This window comes from Cucurbita moschata, unplaced genomic scaffold (assembly GCF_002738365.1).
Source record: "Cucurbita moschata cultivar Rifu unplaced genomic scaffold, Cmos_1.0 Cmo_Scf00064, whole genome shotgun sequence".
Classification (NCBI taxonomy): Eukaryota; Viridiplantae; Streptophyta; class Magnoliopsida; order Cucurbitales; family Cucurbitaceae; genus Cucurbita; species Cucurbita moschata.
In genome coordinates, this window is record NW_019268580.1 from 409,478 (window position 1) to 427,008 (window position 17,531).

Sequence of the window (17,531 nt, forward strand, 5' to 3'; positions counted from 1 at the left end):
TTTTTTTTTTTTTTTTTTTTTTTTTTTTTTTTTTTTTTTTTTTTTTTTTTTTAATCTTACATTAATACTCTTAATCAGAACCATGTTCCGTGCTTTTTCAGTCTGTCATGACTTACTGCTGTTGGTTTGGTGGTCTCCAACTTAAGAAGTTCTGCATAGAATATAGTAGATTAAATAATTTTTTGTCTTGCACCAAAAAATCCGTTCATGAGAAGTACTGCCTTAAAATACGTGCAAGAAATGGTCAAACGCTGTTTAATCAATCTTTTATCATGTGCAATATTTTCAAATTTTATTGTCGTTACTTTCTAGATTGGTTTTTTAGGGGAAAATTCTTTCCTCCCATCCTTGGTTATTATATATTTATTAGTGTTATAGAATTTGTTCAAATTTAATTTGAGCTGCTTTATCAGAGTTGAACCTTGTTGTCTTTAATTCTCATTCCTACCTTAATTGTCATTACTTAAGGCAGGGCTGATGACAATATCCTCAGTTTCTGATTCATAAGATTGCGTTTTTTATTTGAATCTTATTCATAAGTGTTCTTTTGCTGCTTTCAGGAATTAAAGCAGTATCCTGGTCTTAGAGTGGAGTTGGGAAACGCAGCTATTGAATCACTTGAAAGAATGAGAGAGCAAAGCAAGAAAGCATCACTTCTCCTTGTAGATATGGAGTCCAGCTACCTGACAGTTGATTTCTTCCGGAAGCTTCCTCAGGATATTGAAAAGGGAGGCAACCCTACACATTCAATTTTTGACCGATACAATGACTCGTATTTAAGGCGTGTTGGTAGGTCTTCAACTATATAATTAAAGTATCTTACCCTACAATTTTGTTTCTACACGTGCTATGCTCTTCTTATGTAACATTTATTTTACATGTTTGGTACTTAAATTCTTGAATATGTTCAATGATATGTATCTTCTTGTGGCACATACAGGAACAACAGTGCTATCTTATGTCCATATGGTTTGTGCAACCTTACGAAACTCGATTCCGAAGTCCATTGTTTATTGTCAAGTACGAGAAGCCAAAAGAAGCCTCCTCGACCACTTTTTCACCGACCTGGGAAAACTAGAGGTAGAATAATTCCCCTCATTCCTTGTGATCAAACATTCCAAATTTGCCTCGCTCTACCCGAATTACATCTTTGGTATTTCCTCTGCAGCAAAAGCGCCTATCATCATTATTGAACGAGGATCCAGCGATCATGGAGCGTCGGACTGCGCTAGCAAAGAGGCTGGAGTTATACAGAAGCGCGCAAGCAGAAATTGACGCGGTTGCTTGGTCGAAGTAAGATTGTTAGATGTATGATATCTTCTTCTGTATCTAGAATCTGGGAGGTAAGATGGCAGCACAATTCTTTTCATTCATACATTGCGCAGAAGAAGTTTAGGTGGATAAGCTGATTTTGTTGTATTCAATTTTAGACGCTATATAAAGAAGTGATTTTGGCCATCTTTCTTCGACACACCCCTTGGTGTAATATGGATACCAATATCTGGACGACAATTATACAATATTATACGAAGAGATACCTGCGTTTCTTTTTCTTTGTTTTGAATTTTACTTCACAGGGGATTCTTCTCTCTTTTGGAGATGGATCTGATGGCTGAAACACTCTCAGATAAGGTAAGCAAAGCAACAATTTGTACCTCAAAGTGCTTTTCTCCAATTACCCAATGTTCCAAAGGATATGACAAGACATTAGATTTTGTTTGGTATTAATACGTTTGGGTTTCATGCCCTTTGAAATGAAAAAAACATTTGATATATGTAAATCATGGGTGAAATTATAAATTAAACTTTGGATTTATGTTAATTGATGACGTTGATTACTTCAAATTTAGTATATCAATACGGGTTCGGACTTTACAAGGTGTGAATTCTTGTTTAAATGGAGAACAAAAGAGAGAGTGTGAAGAGATTTCTCCTATTTAGCTAAACGGGTTAGAGGAGTGTGGAGAGATTTCTCTTATTTAGCTAAACGGGTCAGAGGAGAGTAGAGAAAATTTTCCTATTTAGCTAAACGAGCTTGCTCACTTTTAAGTATCCATATTAAGATACAAAATAAAGAAATAATTTTTTTCATAAAATATTATTAAATTTATTAGGATGTTTTACATTTTCAAAAAATAGAATTTATATTAATATATATATATATATATATATTCATTAAAAATTCTTCAAAATGAAAAAAAAAAAACAAATAAAAATATGGGAAAAAAATTCAGTGGAAACCTTGATCTCCTCCGAAAAATTTTGCGATAATAAAAATTAAAATAGAAACAGCTCCTATTTTGGCCATAATAATAGTTTTTTGGCCATAATAATAGTTTTTTAATTATGTGTTTTTGTAATTCAAACTTTTTTGGGCTTAAAAGTTAATTAATTTAATAGATATAAAATTAAATTTTAATTTTGAGTTCACCATATTTGTAAATTAAAAAAAAAATTAAAATTGATTGAAAATTAAAAGTTATAAGTGAGGAATTCGAAAATTTGAACTTTTGTCATTGTGATTGCAGTTTGGTTGAAGCCGTTATCTTCCCGCTTAATTCAAGTACGATCTCTCTCCGAATGTCAAATTAATGGCGCTTAATCTGCTAATTTTCCTCATCTTCATCCTCATTTCTTCCATTTTTCTTCCATCAACAGCTCTCATAATCCCCAAACTTCACAATCCTTTGGCGCCAACCCCTTACGGTTTCACAACCCCTCCAAATTCATCTTTTCCCACTTTCCCCGCCGCTCCGCCGCCCTCGAATTCTCTAGTCCCCGCCCTTTTCGTCATCGGCGACTCTACCGTCGACTGCGGCACCAACAATTTCCTCGGAACCTTCGCCCGCGCCGATCACCTTCCCTATGGTCGGGATTTCGACACGCACAGACCTACTGGAAGGTTCTGTAATGGAAGAATTCCCGTCGATTTTCTTGGTATTATTACTTTACTTTCTTGATTTTTTTTTGGTTTATGTCATGATGTTTAGACGTTTCTCTTATTATGTTTGATCTCTTTCTTTCTTTAGTTTTTTCTTTCGTTTTTGTCTCGTGATTTCCGAATTTCTGAGTTGATCTTTTATTTTTTTATTCCGCTTTTCAGCCCAGCGTCTTGGACTTCCGTTTGTTCCGAGTTATCTCGGGCATGCTGGAGCAGTGGAAGATATGATTCAAGGAGTGAATTACGCATCAGCTAGTGCTGGAGTTATCTTCACCAGTGGATCCGAATTGGTACTTCTTTTCTTCAATTTCAACTAGCCATATCAATTGATTCAAACCATCTATAAAATATGTATGCAAACGGAATAGTTTCAAATCAAACGTCCAGGGCTTCGATGAATGGATTGACTTGTTCGATGATCTCAATTTCTTTCAGCATTTGAATATTCTGTTCTGTTACAAAGTATTTTATTCATAACGTATTAAGTAATCTTAGTTAGATGGTAGATATTATCGTTGTTCATCATTTGTCGCATTAACCGCTAAGGAGATGGAAGTATAACATGGTATTATGGATTCCTTTCGCTTTTTTGAAATGTCATTTGTGACAGGGCCAACACATTTCCTTTACACGGCAAATACAGCAATTTATGGACACTTTTCAGCAGTTTGTTCTAACTATGGGCGAGAATGCTGCTGCTGATCACATTTCCGATTCAGTCTTTTACATATCAATTGGAATCAACGATTACATCCATTACTATCTGTTTAATATATCGCGTGTGCAAAATCTCTACCCTCCATGGAATTTTAACCAATTTCTGGCAACCACAATCAAACAGGAAATCAAGGTGATTGATTAATAGTTCTTATTGTATCAGTTTTCTAATCTAAGCTGGAAGAAATGCTAGCATATATGGATATTTGATTAATGGTTCTTATTGATTCAAGAGCCCAAAATTTGGAAAATGAAAATGTGTGCACAAAAACAATATCTTGAAGGCAAAGAGATGCCATCATGGGTTTTTTAAGGCACCAACAATTTCCTCGGACCCATGATGGCATCTCTTGACATTCAAGATATTGTTTTTGTTCACACATTTTCATTTTCCAAATTTTTGAGTTCTTGAATCATCTTAGATATTGGGAATTAACCCCGAATTGTATTTTGGGTGCTGCTTCTGCCCTGCACAGATGTTCAATTTTTGTGTTAATTTATGAATTGTTAGAAACCTTCCTGAAAGATTTTGTGTTCGTGGTCAGAACTTGTATAACATGAATGCTAGGAGAATTGTTGTAATGGGATTGGCACCTATTGGATGTGCTCCATTTTACTTATGGCAATACGGCAGTGAGAATGGAGAGTGTATTGAGGAGATAAATGACATGGTCATGGAGTTCAACTTTGCCATGAGATACATAGTTGAGGAGCTGGGCATGGAGCTGCCTGATTTAAGTATTATCTTCTGCGATTTGCTGCAAGGTTCAATGGATATTTTGAAGAACCATGAACGTTATGGTGAATGACACAATCTAACTTCTTTTTACTCTTTTCATCATGAACCGAATCTGCCTCTCATTGTGTCATTCTGTTTTCATCCAGGTTTCAATGTAACTTCTGATGCTTGTTGTGGGTTCGGTCGCTACAATGGTTGGATCTTGTGCATCTCACCGCTCATGGCTTGCAGAAATGCTTCTAATCATATCTGGTGGGATCAATTCCATCCAACAGATGCAGTGAATGCCATTCTTGCAGACAACGTGTGGAATGGCCTCCACACAACAATGTGCTATCCAAAGAATTTGCAGGACGTGATAAACTCCCAAGGCTGAGTGGCACTTTGGCCAGACGTGTTCATTCACAAAGCTGCACCAACACATTCAACGTAATACCCGGTACCATTCATATTGCCTTTGTCTAGTAATGATAGGAAACATTGACATATAAATAGACTAATACAATTCCAAATGCTATATACTTGCTTGCTCCTTTTTGTTCCTTATTTTTGTATGCCCTTGTTTTCCTTCATCTTTTTAGTTCGATTTCTAGTCATTTTCCTTTCTTTAGTGTTCGATTGATTGGTGAGGAACCATAGTTATACATCGGAAGTAACTAAACGGGATAAATAGTTGATGTGATCGCGTATCGTAGGTTGTTGCTGTCTATCCTATTGTGAATTAGATCTTTAAGTTTTTAATCTTGTATTCAATAAATTCTTAAACACGTTAAACACAACTCTTTTGTGGGAAACACGAGCACTCTTTATTAAGACCAATCGACAAGAGAATGGGCTTGTACAATTATTGAGCTAGTGATGATATTTTATCAAAAACATGGATGACTATCTAATATATTATCGAGTTTCTAATTTTTGGGTTTAATAAATTATTAATTTTTAATAAGTTACTCGGTACTTTTTGTGTCTAAGACCTTAGTACGATATTGACTTTAGTTTTATGCTTGTTTTTTTCACAATTTTTATTTTTACTTGTTAAAATTTTATTTTATTTTTTATATTTGAGATGGATGTTTAATCTTTAAAAAAAATATTATTTTCTTTAATTTTCATTGATTAGCGATAACATCATAGTAAATTTGATCATGTATTGCACTCGAACATTCAAGATAAATTTTCAACCATCACCATTATAAGTAATGAATTTAAAAACTCTTTAAGTGATTTTAAATTAAGAAAAAAAAAAAAGGTAAAATGCTAATATGGGCATCGAGTACAAAATTCACAATAAAATAAAATTGCAGACCATGTACTAAAACCCGCCTTCAACCTCTTCCTATCTCAGATTTCCCGATAAATCTTTCGAGCTGCACCCAGCAGAGAAGTGGAACTTATTTCCTCATCTCTCCATCGAAATTCTCTCATGGTTTTCACTTCAACCATTAAAGCTTTCTAATATTTGATTCCCCTTTTGTTCTTCATTGATGGCTTCCGTTGATTCACTGCTATCTCCGAGGGCTTTCCTTCCAAAATCTTCCTTTATTCAACCCACCCCGCGTCTGAATCATGTACAAGCTAAGCGTTTCAATTTCAGTCGGAATCCCAGAACGCCATTGTTGTTTCTTCACCGAAACAGGTTTGCTCTCTGCTTAGCGCTTTCGAATTCTTCGGATTTACCGTCGAAGTCCTCCGGTGGTGGTGCAGCTGCCGGAGATGATTTTGTAACCAAAGTTTTGAAGGAAAATCCCAGCCAATTGGAACCCCGGTATTTAGTTGGCAATAAGTTGTATACGTTGAAAGAGAAAGAGTATTTGATTAGAAAATCGGAGGAGGGTGTGTTTGATTTCGTGGTGAAGTGGTTGAGTTCGAGAAAGAATTCGAAGGAGGGGGAAATTGAGGGTCGTAATGAGGGTGGAACGAAGAGTGAGAGTGTGTATTTGAAAGACATTTTGAGGGAGTACAAAGGGAAGCTTTATGTGCCTGAGCAGGTTTTCAATATAGAGTTATCGGAGGAAGAAGAATTTGATAGAAACCTTGAGGCGTTGCCAATGATGAGCTTTGAGGACTTTCTGAAAGCCATGGAGAGCGGCAAAGTAAAATTGTTAACTTCAAAGGAACGTATAGCTGCGTCTTATATCGACGGGTTCAGAGATTTCATTGTCGATTTAAGAGAAATTCCAGGTGAAAAGAGCTTGCAAAGAACTAAATGGTAAACTCGACTTGCTTTCATCCTTTCTTCAGCATTTTTACTCCGTTTGTCCTAACAATATGCTTTGATCAGGGCGTTAAGGCTTAGTGAGAGTGAAGCTCAAACAGTATTGGAGCAGTATACAGGTCCGCAGTACGAAATTGAGACGTATACTACCTCGGTAGGTTATTAATTTCTTAAACTAGCATTAGTTTTGACTGATTGAGTATGGGGTTTTTAGGTTGCAGAATCTCTCTAAGCTTAATATTTTCCATTTCTATTAGGAATTGCCATTTTACGTGAGGAATTTTAGTTTGTAGTGTTCCTTCTTGGTTAAGGCCTTAAAGGTAGGGAGAGCTGGCAGGCAGGTTTAGAAATCCTATCATTCACATTCACTATAGAACTTGCCATGACTGAATATCTTGTTCTTCACTATCATAATCACGACCTCATGCATATTTTTGGGGCCCAAATAGATGGACGAAGGGGAATACAGAAGTAGCGGTGCGAAAAGTAGACATATATCATACCAAATACACTGTTAAGTTTTCTTCATTCATCGAAATACTAATAGTGGGGTTTTTTACTTATACAAAATAATATGCACATTTTTTAATCAGAATGATAATTTCTTGTGATTTTGTATTTCAATTGGAATTCTTTATCCTAGCTTTTGTATAGAGTATTTCATCATATATGGTCTACCCCTTCTTTACAATAAAAATTATTTTCTATTTCCTTTTGTCATAAGGGAATAAGAAAATAGGCTAGAAGATTTTATGTTCATCTTTCCTGATACCTTGATTCTTATGATACAGTCTTGGGTAGGAAAACTGCCTGGTTACCCTCATCCCTTAGCAGCTCGCATATCTAGCAGAGTGATGGTTGAGCTTGGAGTAGTGACTGCTACAATGGCTGCTGCAGCAGTTGTTGCTGGAGGGTTCCTGGCTTCTGCTGTATTTGCTGTTACCAGTTTCGTTTTTTTTACTGTTACTTATGTTGTATGGCCAATGTTCAGACCATTTGTTAAGCTTTTTCATGGTCTGATCCTTGGCATTTCTGAGAGAGTTCGGGATAATGTTGTTCATTTTTTTGATGATGGAGAAATTTTTGCCAAGTTTTATGAGGTTTATACTTTTGGTGGTATCTCTGCCAGTCTTGAGATTTTAAAACCAATTGTTCTCGTTCTTGTGATAATGGTTCTTCTTCTTCGCTTTACACTTTCAAGGAGGCCAAAGAACTTCCGAAAGTGGGTATGTCCTTTTCTATTCATTTTTCCATTTTTTGTTGTTGTTTTCCACGCCTTTACATCATTTGCAACTTTTGATAAAAGTTTATGAAATATTATCTTTTTCTTGCTCTCTGTATCATGAAGGATCTTTGGCAAGGGATTGATTTTTCACGCTCCAAAGCAGAAGCTCGTGTTGATGTTAGTACTCATTTCATGTTCTTATAGTACCCTTAGAGTAAAGGATAAATCCTAAGCATCATCTGTTGCAAGAAAATTTGCAGGGTTCAACCGGAGTCAAGTTCAATGATGTAGCTGGAATTGATGAAGCTGTGGAGGAACTCCAAGAGGTACTTAGCCATCAGTTGAAACCTTGCCCACCCTTGTCCCTCTTTGTGCTCAAAAGAAACAATGGGATCTTTCACAATTATCGTAATATTTCTGATGAAATTTGAACCATCATGTGGAACTTTCTTTCGCTTTTAGCTCTTCTGTTTGCTTATAACGTGAGTGCCAAGCTCGTTGTTATTATTTTCCTTCTATATAGATTAAGAAGCAAGGGAAGGGGGGAAAATGGGAATGATTGGAGATGGGACTCATAAGACAGATATCTCGATACTAATAACAACTATATTTTTCTTAGAATTAATGAAAATCCAAAATTTTATTAGGGCATATCAAAGAAAACAAGCTTGCAACAAACGAATCAAGAACAGAGGAATCATGCAAAATGACAAAAAAAATATAAGTTACCAAAAAAAAAAAGACTTCAATTGTTGAAAAAACTACATTCCTTCCTATAGTATTCAAGAATTTCAGTACGATTTTACTTTTGTGTCTGGTTGATAGGCTTTCTTATCTGAATGTATTATTTAAACGATTTACATAGATATATTTGTTGTTGCTTGGAAGCTATAAGTTTAATCAAGTGGTGAATTTACTTCTTTTATTGTTATTCTGTTTAGCTGGTGAGATACTTGAAAAACCCTGAATTATTTGACGAGATAGGAATAAAACCTCCTCATGGAGTTCTTCTGGAAGGACCTCCTGGCTGTGGTAAGGTTAGTTTCACTCTCTCTGGATCTTGAAATATTTGATTTGTTTAATATTCATTTACACATGTTTAACTCCAGCCACATGTTTCAGACGTTGGTGGCCAAGGCCATAGCTGGTGAAGCTGGTGTTCCATTTTACCAAATGGCTGGGTCCGAGTTTGTTGAAGTTCTAGTCGGTGTTGGTTCTGCTCGTATTAGAGATCTGTTTAAGAGAGCAAAGGTGATTACTTCAATTCTTGGCACCTGGGCACTTTTCTAGTGACTGTATGAAGTATCCTCTTAGTTATACAATTTTCACTATTACGCTCTTATCTTCAATAAGTTGAGTTTCATGCCATGAATTAAAGTAACTTAAACACTTCTCCAATGATATGTTTTCTCTTGGCTCATTGATTATCATTTTGGAAGCTCATTAACTGATAAGCAAATAGGTCCTTGTATAATGTTTTTGTTTTTAAGCTTAGACAGTTTGCTTCATTGGCTAATCTGTAATTTGTCTGGCTAGTGGAGAAAGTTGGGGTCTTCTGAGTGGCCTATAGAAATGAAAAAATGCCTTGAATTTGAACAATGCTCCATTCAGATTTCCTGTCAATAAATAACTATGCATGAAGCTTTGAATGTAGAGCTTCAGCTGTAGATTATTTCTGAAGTCACTTGTCTATGTTATCTATACGCAGGTAAACAAACCATCGGTTATCTTCATTGATGAAATTGATGCTTTGGCAACTAGGTATTGGCGACGTTGAACTTTTTTGGTTTTAGTTAGATAATTGATTGCATTTAATACAGTACGCTGTATGACCTGTCATATTATGTGATGGTGGTAAGTGTTTGGGATGTTTGAAGATACCCTCCAAGATCAAGGGGGCTTGGGGTTCAAGCCCCCAAGTTGAAAACTTAATAACTTAGTGAAGTCTCTCTAAGAATTAGTGGGGTGGGTGTTCATGAGCATAATGCGAGGAGTGTGGCCCAACACCCCATTTTATTGGAGGATATTAGATGTCATTTATTCTGTTAATTTATTTTCAACTGTCTTCATTCTCTTTAAAATTGTTATGTCTCAGGCGTCAGGGAACTTTCAAAGAATCTACCGATCATCTCTACAATGCAGCCACCCAAGAGAGGGAAACCACATTGAACCAACTTCTCATAGAGCTTGATGGGTTTGATACTGGAAAAGGTGTTATATTTTTAGCTGCTACAAATAGAAGAGATCTGTTAGATCCTGCACTTCTCCGACCTGGTCGTTTCGATCGAAAGGTTCAATTTTTCACTTCATGAATGTTGCTTGTTTCTCTGTCTGTGAAACGAATACAAAAAGAAATCAAGTGCTTTTCTAATATTCTTGCAATGAACTGTTTTTAAGACATGAAATCATTTATTGAATACCTGCATTTCTTGTTAATAGAGAAATTATAGTACATTCAAATTAAAAGATTATTCATGATGATGAGCTTCTAATGCTTTTAAATATATTTTCCCCTGGCAAGCAAAGAAATTTTCCCTGCTAGTGTTATATTATGCGTTGATACTTACAAACATACATAAAAGGTATACAACACGTGTTTATGATTCTATATCTTATTTGTCCCTACTGCTGAATACCTTCTTTCCTGCATAGATAAAAATTCGTCCCCCGGGCGTGAAAGGGAGACTTGATATTTTGAAAATTCATGCAAGCAAAGTGAAGATGTCAGACTCTGTTGATCTAAGCATCTACTCACAGAACTTACCTGGTTCGTTCTCTTTGTACATTTTATATTGATCTGTAACTTGGTTTCTTGAGATGACATCAAATTATCAGGTTGGACGGGAGCAAAGTTGGCTCAACTTGTCCAGGAAGCTGCTCTTGTTGCTGTGAGGAAAGGGCATGAATCTATTGCTCAGTCGGACATGAACGATGCAGTTGACAGGCTCACTGTTGGACCAAGACGTGTCGGCATAGAGCTTGGCCATCAGGGACAATGCCGGAGAGCTACCACAGAAATGGGCGTTGCTATGATTTCACATTTGCTTAGGAGATATGAGAATGCAAAAGTTGAATGTTGTGATCGCATTTCAATCATCCCTCGTGGTCAGGTCCGTTCAAACGCTTCCTTATTTATTCACGGTGATCAATTTGACTTAAGTTTCACCGGTGCCAAACTGACATGTTAAGACTTGATTCCAAACCGTTTTCATTGTTTTATACCTTTGTACCCATTCCCCCGAAGCGTTTGTACCTTTTGACATGCTCATGGTGGTTTCCACATTCATACGAATGGAAGAATTTATTACCAAAGGGCTGTAATTCTGAAAATTCATGTGGGTCAGTTGGGTTTTTATTACGATACTTAGTTTGAGTGTGAGCTCTTTGAGCTTAGAAGAAGTGGAGTCTTTTAATAGCTGTTATCTTGTGATCAAATGCTAACTGAAATACCTTGCTATAAGCTCTTTGGCTTGTGGGTGGATATCTATCTTATCTCTTCTTTCTATTGGCTTAGCAGCCTTAGTTTTTAAATGAAATTGGATTCTCATTGAAGAAAAATTATGTTCCACAGACACTGTCACAAGTTGTGTTTCGTCGGCTTGATGATGAATCATACATGTTTGAACGACGACCGCAATTACTTCATCGTCTCCAGGTTCGCTAACATAAAAAAAGAGCATGCCACTTTAGATTATACCTTAGTGTGTCTTTTTTATCTTCTGGAACTTTTAAAACAAATGTTCATCGTTTTGTAGGTTTTACTTGGAGGTAGGGCTGCAGAGGAGGTTATTTACGGGCGGGACACGTCAAAGGCATCGGTTGGCTATCTTGCTGATGCTTCTTGGCTTGCTCGTAAAATTTTAACGATGTCAGTTAACGTTCCTTGATTTCGAAGTGATTTTATATGCACGTCATTCGCTAACATGGATGGTTGCTTCTCTTCTGTAGTTGGAATTTGGAGAATCCCATGGTGATACATGGGGAACCACCACCATGGAGGAAGAGTGTACAGTTTGTTGGTCCGAGGTTGGATTTCGAAGGCTCCCTTTACGATGACTACGATCTAATCGAACCCCCACTGAATTTAAGCTTAGACGACAAAGTCGCTCGGAGAGCTGAAGAGCTAATACGTGACACGTATGATAGAACGTTGGCTATGCTCCAGAGGCACCATGCAGCATTGCTTAAAGCTGTAAAGGTAGATAATCCAACCGTGTGTGTCTGAAAACGATCGCGATTCGTTTCTGACCTTGAGGCTTTTCTTGGACCTGGAATTTGAATTGCAGGTTCTTATCAATCAGGAGGAAATAGTTGGAGAAGAAATCGACTTCATTCTCGACAATTACCCTCCCCAAACACCCATTAGCGTTCTTTTGCAAGAGGAAAACCCCGGAAGCCTTCCATTTGTAGGACGAGGACGAGATCGAGAACGAGAACAAGAACAAGAACGGGATTTTGAGTATGCTGCCATTCCTCAGTCGACTAGTGAAGCCTGAGAAAGACGTATGGCTCCATGCCCTTGTTAACAACCCCCTCCTGTTCTTGCAATAGCTGCTTGCTTTAAATTCTCATTTTTTTTATTAAGCAAATGCTCGTTGGTAAAATTTGTAATTCTTATCTCAATATTATATATTCCATAGGTAAACTTTTCATATTTATATATATTTAAAATGCGCTTAAATTTGAAATTTCAATTTTTTAAGAAATTTATGAGTGATTAATTAATTTTTTTAAATTTAAAATTTGCAATTTAACAATTTTTTTTTTTAATTTATATAATAATGGATCAATGAAAGGTATTTTTCATTACGGCTAAAGTTTAACTTTAAAAAAAGTAAATAAGACTTTTCAACCAAAAAAAAAAGCATAATTTTCAAAAAGAAAAAATAGGTATGAGTTGTAGTAATAGAAGGTGTATGATATTATCTCCAAAGAATTAAATAAATATACCATATAAAAATTAATGAAATTAATCAAATACATTTTTTAATAAAATGAGTTGAGGAATTACGAAAATACCCCCTCGATACACAGACTGACTGACAGACAAGTTTCACACGTTGGAAATTTTCCCCTTTGGGTCTGTTACGATACCATTCACGGGTCACTAACCCAAAACCTCCACCTCCTCCTCCTCCTTCTTCCGCTTCTCCGATTCCGTCACCGGAGATCATTTCCTGAAACTCATCTCCGGCGCTGGCCTACACATTTCATGTACCAAATTCCATGGTTGACCATCTATTGCACAGTTGAGCTTCTCACGGCGACGGCGCGTTTACACACCTTCCGCTGAAACGCGACGCGACGCGACAAATTTCTTAGGGTTTCATGTTCTGTGAGGCTGAACGTCATATAGAGGCTTTCATGTCGTTTGAATGGAGATTGCCTCTGCTGCCACAATTGCCTTGTTGTCCCAACCTTTTCCTATAGCTGCGATTGTTACTTTTCTTTGTTTTCTTCTCGCTCTTTTCGCCGCCGTTCGATTGGTTTCTGTTCCTTACATTAGAAGGACGAAAACGGTACAATTGGAGGGCGTGGGTACGAGGAATTTTAATTGTACCTGTTCGCTTAACGGTGGTGTGGCTATTGGGGGTTTGAACCCCAGGGCTGAGATTACTTCTTCGACTAGTACGAGTATGCCTTATTTGAACGGTCGTGCAGTGGAAGTGCTGGAGAAGGCGCCGGTTGTTGTAACGGAGCGGCAGACGGGCGCTTCGATGATGGAGCAGTTGGTCCCGGAGATTACTACGCACGCTCTTAGTTACTTGGATTATCCCAGCCTGTGTCGTTTGTCCATGACTAATTCCTTGATGCGGAAAGCCGCGAATGATGATAGTGCCTGGAAGGCGCTTTATCATAAGGTACGAGTTCGGTTTAATCTTCTTTTGTACGGTTTTTGCCTGAACTGATGGAGTTATGGTAATTTATTTTTCTTCTGTAAGATGAGTGACGGGGAAGAAACACGAATGGAATGTAGTGTTATTTGTTTCGAACTTGTGCTACCATAGTCAGCATCTTTTTGTAATTCTGGAGGGGAGCGAACTGACTTTATTAACTCTTATCTTTCAAATAATGAAATCGTTTCAATTGATGGCTTGTGGCCGAAGTTCTGGAATTGGCAAGACCCATCTCTGTGCTCCCCACCACTTTTGTGTGTTGTTCTAGATGCTTAAGTCTATTTAGGATTCTTTGGGGCTAAGACAACATTTCCCATGAAATCTTTTAGGACTTCACACTGGAACAGGATACTGTAACTCCAATTAACGGGTGGAAGGCATATTATGCTGCAACAAGAACAATTATGAATATCAATGCCCAATTCTATAACATCATCAGAGACAGGTCTCTTCAAGCGATGAGTCATTTTTGGTTAAATGCAGATTATGTGAAGTGTATTCATGCCTCAGGAGAATTCTTTTCCGGGTATTTACCTTATTGTCTTTTTTTTACCATGATATCTGACTGCTGCTTGATATGGCCAATTAAATTATCAAACACGTTACACTTCCTGCATTTGCATATTTTAGAGACACTTTTTGGTCTCCTCATCTGATATTTACATTTTCTAAGCCTTTTTACTGAGAAGAAGGTGATATATAAGGGATTTTTAGAAATGACATGAGGCTTATGATTGCTGTCATATGGGTGCTGTGGATTATCTGAATTTCTTGATTTTTAAGTTTTTTTTATATAAGAACGTTTGAGAATAGTAACTTATGTACTATGTTGAGACTGGCAATACAGAAGACATTGTGTCTCTACTCTCTACTATCACTTGATAGAGCAATTTATGAGATTTCGGATAAAAGGGTCTTCCTCGTATTTTTGCACAAATTTCTCATTTTCTTTGGAAAGGCCCTCTTTATATGCTGAAAGATGGGCAGCATGTGCTTAGGTTGCCACAAGGCCCTCAACTAGTTGTGGTGGACCAATGCTGCATTGTGGACTTTGTTCTTTGAATCTGGCCATATCCAAAGTGCTTCTCTAAGGGGAAAGATTTTTGGTCATTTGCATGGGTAACTACATTATATGATTAGTGAGATACTGAAGAATGATGCTTGTAATTCGCTCGGGTCATACCAAGTTTAGTAGAAACTTGTATTAATATTCAACTTCAATTTAGAATAGATGATATATGACGATAAATTAACTTGCCTAACTTTTTAAGTATGTGGAGCTTTATCGTTCTGCCTCTGCGGATCTTTTTATTTGGGGGTGGGTGGATGGGTGCTGGAACGATCAACAAAAACACTTATTAGCTTTAGATTGAACCATGTTGAAGGAATTGAATATTGAACTTGTCAAGTTGCTATATCAACAAATATACTTGATTGGGAAAGACTGTTTATATATGTTAATCCAGTACTTACAATGATTGGGTTTTCTTTGTCAACAGGTATAATGCCGTAATTCAAAGTTGGCAGGTTGCATTCAATTGGGAACAAGGGATTAATTTTCAGGTCCGTGATGTACGGGCTCGTGTGCTTACAGACATGGCTTGGGTTAGCATGAAAACCTACGTTGACATGGATACAGGGCCATTCAATGTGACTAACATCTATGAGTTCCATAATGGTCGATGGTACATGGTGCATCATCACAGCTCCGTGATGCTCATTGTTGGCGAGATGGAACAACAAATGGTTCATGGGTAACTGAGAGAAGATAGAAGAGAAGTAATGGAAAAAGTATACAATACTAGGAGGTACAAAGATAGGGCGGTGTCTGGTAGCAGAAGCAAGGTTTAAAAGAAAGATTTCTTGTCGATTACTCTTAAACAACACCATTTTTAACTTTTCCAACCTCAGTTTTGCTTGATCTGTGTTCATTACTCCCGTTTTTCTTTCAAATTTGTTTTTTTTTTTCCTTTTTGGTCCCTAATTTTTTTGTTGGTTCAGAGCTTTCAAGAGTTCAATCACTTCAGAAGTATTTTTCCGCAGCTTGATCCATGCCCAATGCTCAAATGGCTGTGCATGCGTTTCCGGCAATGGAAGGAGTCATAACAAAACTCACCAATGTCTGTACTTGAATTTCTTAAGGCTTGTTATTGAGATGATCAATTGACTCCTTCACCTTGACAGGTACATCACTTGTTCAGTAACTCTTTGTAAAGGAAGGATAAGGAATAGGAACTTTTGAACAATTTTAATGCAAATGTGTTAAAGATTTCTTTGTTCTGCAATGCCCGACCATGGGTAAATCTCTGTCGGTGAAGTGAGGTTGAGCATCGGTCTGCATGATGATATAGTTTTGTAGTGAATAAGATAGTAATTATCATTTTAAATATCAATAGTTTTGTATTCTATTTGAAGCCAATTTCCATGGGCTTCGTTTTGTTGCCCTATCTTCCCGTGTCCACCGCGCACACACACATGGGAACTGCGCTTCTCTCAGTTCCTGCACCTAAGCAAGATCCATTCTTCCACCCCCTCCCATCGATCCACGACTTCACTTCGATTTTCATCAACTAGACAATTCACCTTCAACTTCCAGGCTCCCTCTGGTCGTAATAAATCCTATTGGTGTAGTTAGCTGAGGGACAAGCCGGCACCGGAGAAGATGTGGCTCAGCATTGATAGTCACTGGCACCCTATTCAGAGTTGAATGTTCTCCATTTCTTTAGTTCTTTGCTCGTACCTATTGAAGGGCGTGTATTTCAGTGTGTAAAGGGAATTGAAAGGTTCATTTTAAACCACATCTGGGGTTTTCTTCAAACCATCAATCTGGACGTTTGTTTTCAAGTAATTTTCACTTAAATTGTTATCATCTGAGTTCTGCTTGGCTGATGTTATTATAATGTTGGTGCCAAGGGTATGGGTTAGAAAGAGCTTGTTTTCTGTTCCATTGCTTTATAAACAGAGGGTATAAGGCAAGGCCTGTGGACGGGAAGAAATTGAGAGGGGAGGATACAACAGTCCCTGGTTTTGGTTGGTGGCCTATAATGGCATAAATACAGCGTTGTCCTGGATTTGTAGCATCCGGTGGCAGATATAAGCGGCGTGGACAAAGCATCGACGAGGTTACATCCAAAGGAGGGAGGATTGAAGCCTCTGCCAATATTGGCAAAAACGACTCGTTGAGGTATGTGAGATCTCATATCGATTGGGAAGGAAAACAAGACATTTTTCATAAAGGTGTGAAAACTTCTCCTTAACATACGCGTTTTAAAAATCTTGAGGGAAAACTTGAATGGAAAAGTCAAGAACTTGAATAAGAAAATTTGAATACGTGGACTCAAAGTAAATTATTTATGTTCGTGTACCGCTTTTGGAATTTATAATATTGCAATCTAGCAATTTCTTTATAATTGGTCTCTAATTTACCATTTTGATCCAATTGTTCTTACCATCCTCATAGTTCAAGAAGGTAGTGGTTAGAATTAGCCATGAAAGGGTTCATATTCAACTTATATCATGTGTGAATTTGAGCTTAATTTAGCATATTAAAACGTTTAGTTAGGGTCGATTTTGTGTTTTTACTCTAAAATTTGTAATTATTTAAACTTTACAGTTAAAAATCTCACCTAATTACGTCTTAATTTTGATTATGTATAAACTTATTTTTCTAATTAACAATTATATATATATTAATTTACATCGTTGAGAAAGTTCCAATATTTTAAAAAGCCAAATCGGACATGTCAGCTTTTTTTTTTTTTTTTTTTTTTTTTTTTTTTTTTTTTTTTTTTTTTTTT

General features: G+C 36.9%; 4 protein-coding genes across 4 annotated transcripts in view; all 4 read left to right on the forward strand.

Annotated features, from left to right (window-relative positions):
* Positions 1-1,564, forward strand: part of LOC111437582 (dynamin-related protein 5A-like) — a 7,399-nt gene extending 5,835 nt beyond the window's left edge. Inside the window, exons 14-16 of the mRNA XM_023075616.1 lie at positions 561-789; positions 941-1,080; positions 1,169-1,564. Of these exons, the coding sequence (XP_022931384.1) occupies positions 561-789; positions 941-1,080; positions 1,169-1,297 (498 nt within the window). The 3' untranslated portion in view covers positions 1,298-1,564. The remainder of the gene's footprint in view (positions 1-560; positions 790-940; positions 1,081-1,168) is intronic.
* Positions 1,565-2,558: 994 nt separating this feature from the next.
* Positions 2,559-5,138, forward strand: LOC111437583 (GDSL esterase/lipase At1g71691). The gene is made up of 5 exons (XM_023075617.1): positions 2,559-2,937; positions 3,104-3,231; positions 3,552-3,791; positions 4,204-4,459; positions 4,544-5,138. Exons 1-5 carry the CDS (start codon positions 2,592-2,594, stop codon positions 4,771-4,773), a joined length of 1,200 nt encoding a protein of 399 aa, XP_022931385.1. The 5' UTR covers positions 2,559-2,591; the 3' UTR covers positions 4,774-5,138.
* A 555-nt stretch (positions 5,139-5,693) lies between these two features.
* Positions 5,694-12,514, forward strand: LOC111437604 (probable inactive ATP-dependent zinc metalloprotease FTSHI 1, chloroplastic). The gene is made up of 15 exons (XM_023075646.1): positions 5,694-6,606; positions 6,679-6,766; positions 7,404-7,838; positions 7,961-8,014; positions 8,098-8,163; positions 8,779-8,874; positions 8,960-9,088; positions 9,546-9,598; positions 9,933-10,128; positions 10,490-10,604; positions 10,673-10,947; positions 11,409-11,492; positions 11,593-11,705; positions 11,786-12,035; positions 12,124-12,514. Exons 1-15 carry the CDS (start codon positions 5,882-5,884, stop codon positions 12,331-12,333), a joined length of 2,889 nt encoding a protein of 962 aa, XP_022931414.1. The 5' UTR covers positions 5,694-5,881; the 3' UTR covers positions 12,334-12,514.
* A 367-nt stretch (positions 12,515-12,881) lies between these two features.
* Positions 12,882-16,019, forward strand: LOC111437693 (F-box protein SKIP8-like). The gene is made up of 3 exons (XM_023075781.1): positions 12,882-13,698; positions 14,064-14,260; positions 15,234-16,019. The coding sequence occupies exons 1-3, from the start codon at positions 13,213-13,215 to the stop codon at positions 15,490-15,492; spliced, it is 942 nt and encodes a 313-aa protein (XP_022931549.1). The 5' UTR covers positions 12,882-13,212; the 3' UTR covers positions 15,493-16,019.
* The last annotated feature ends 1,512 nt before the right edge of the window (positions 16,020-17,531 follow it).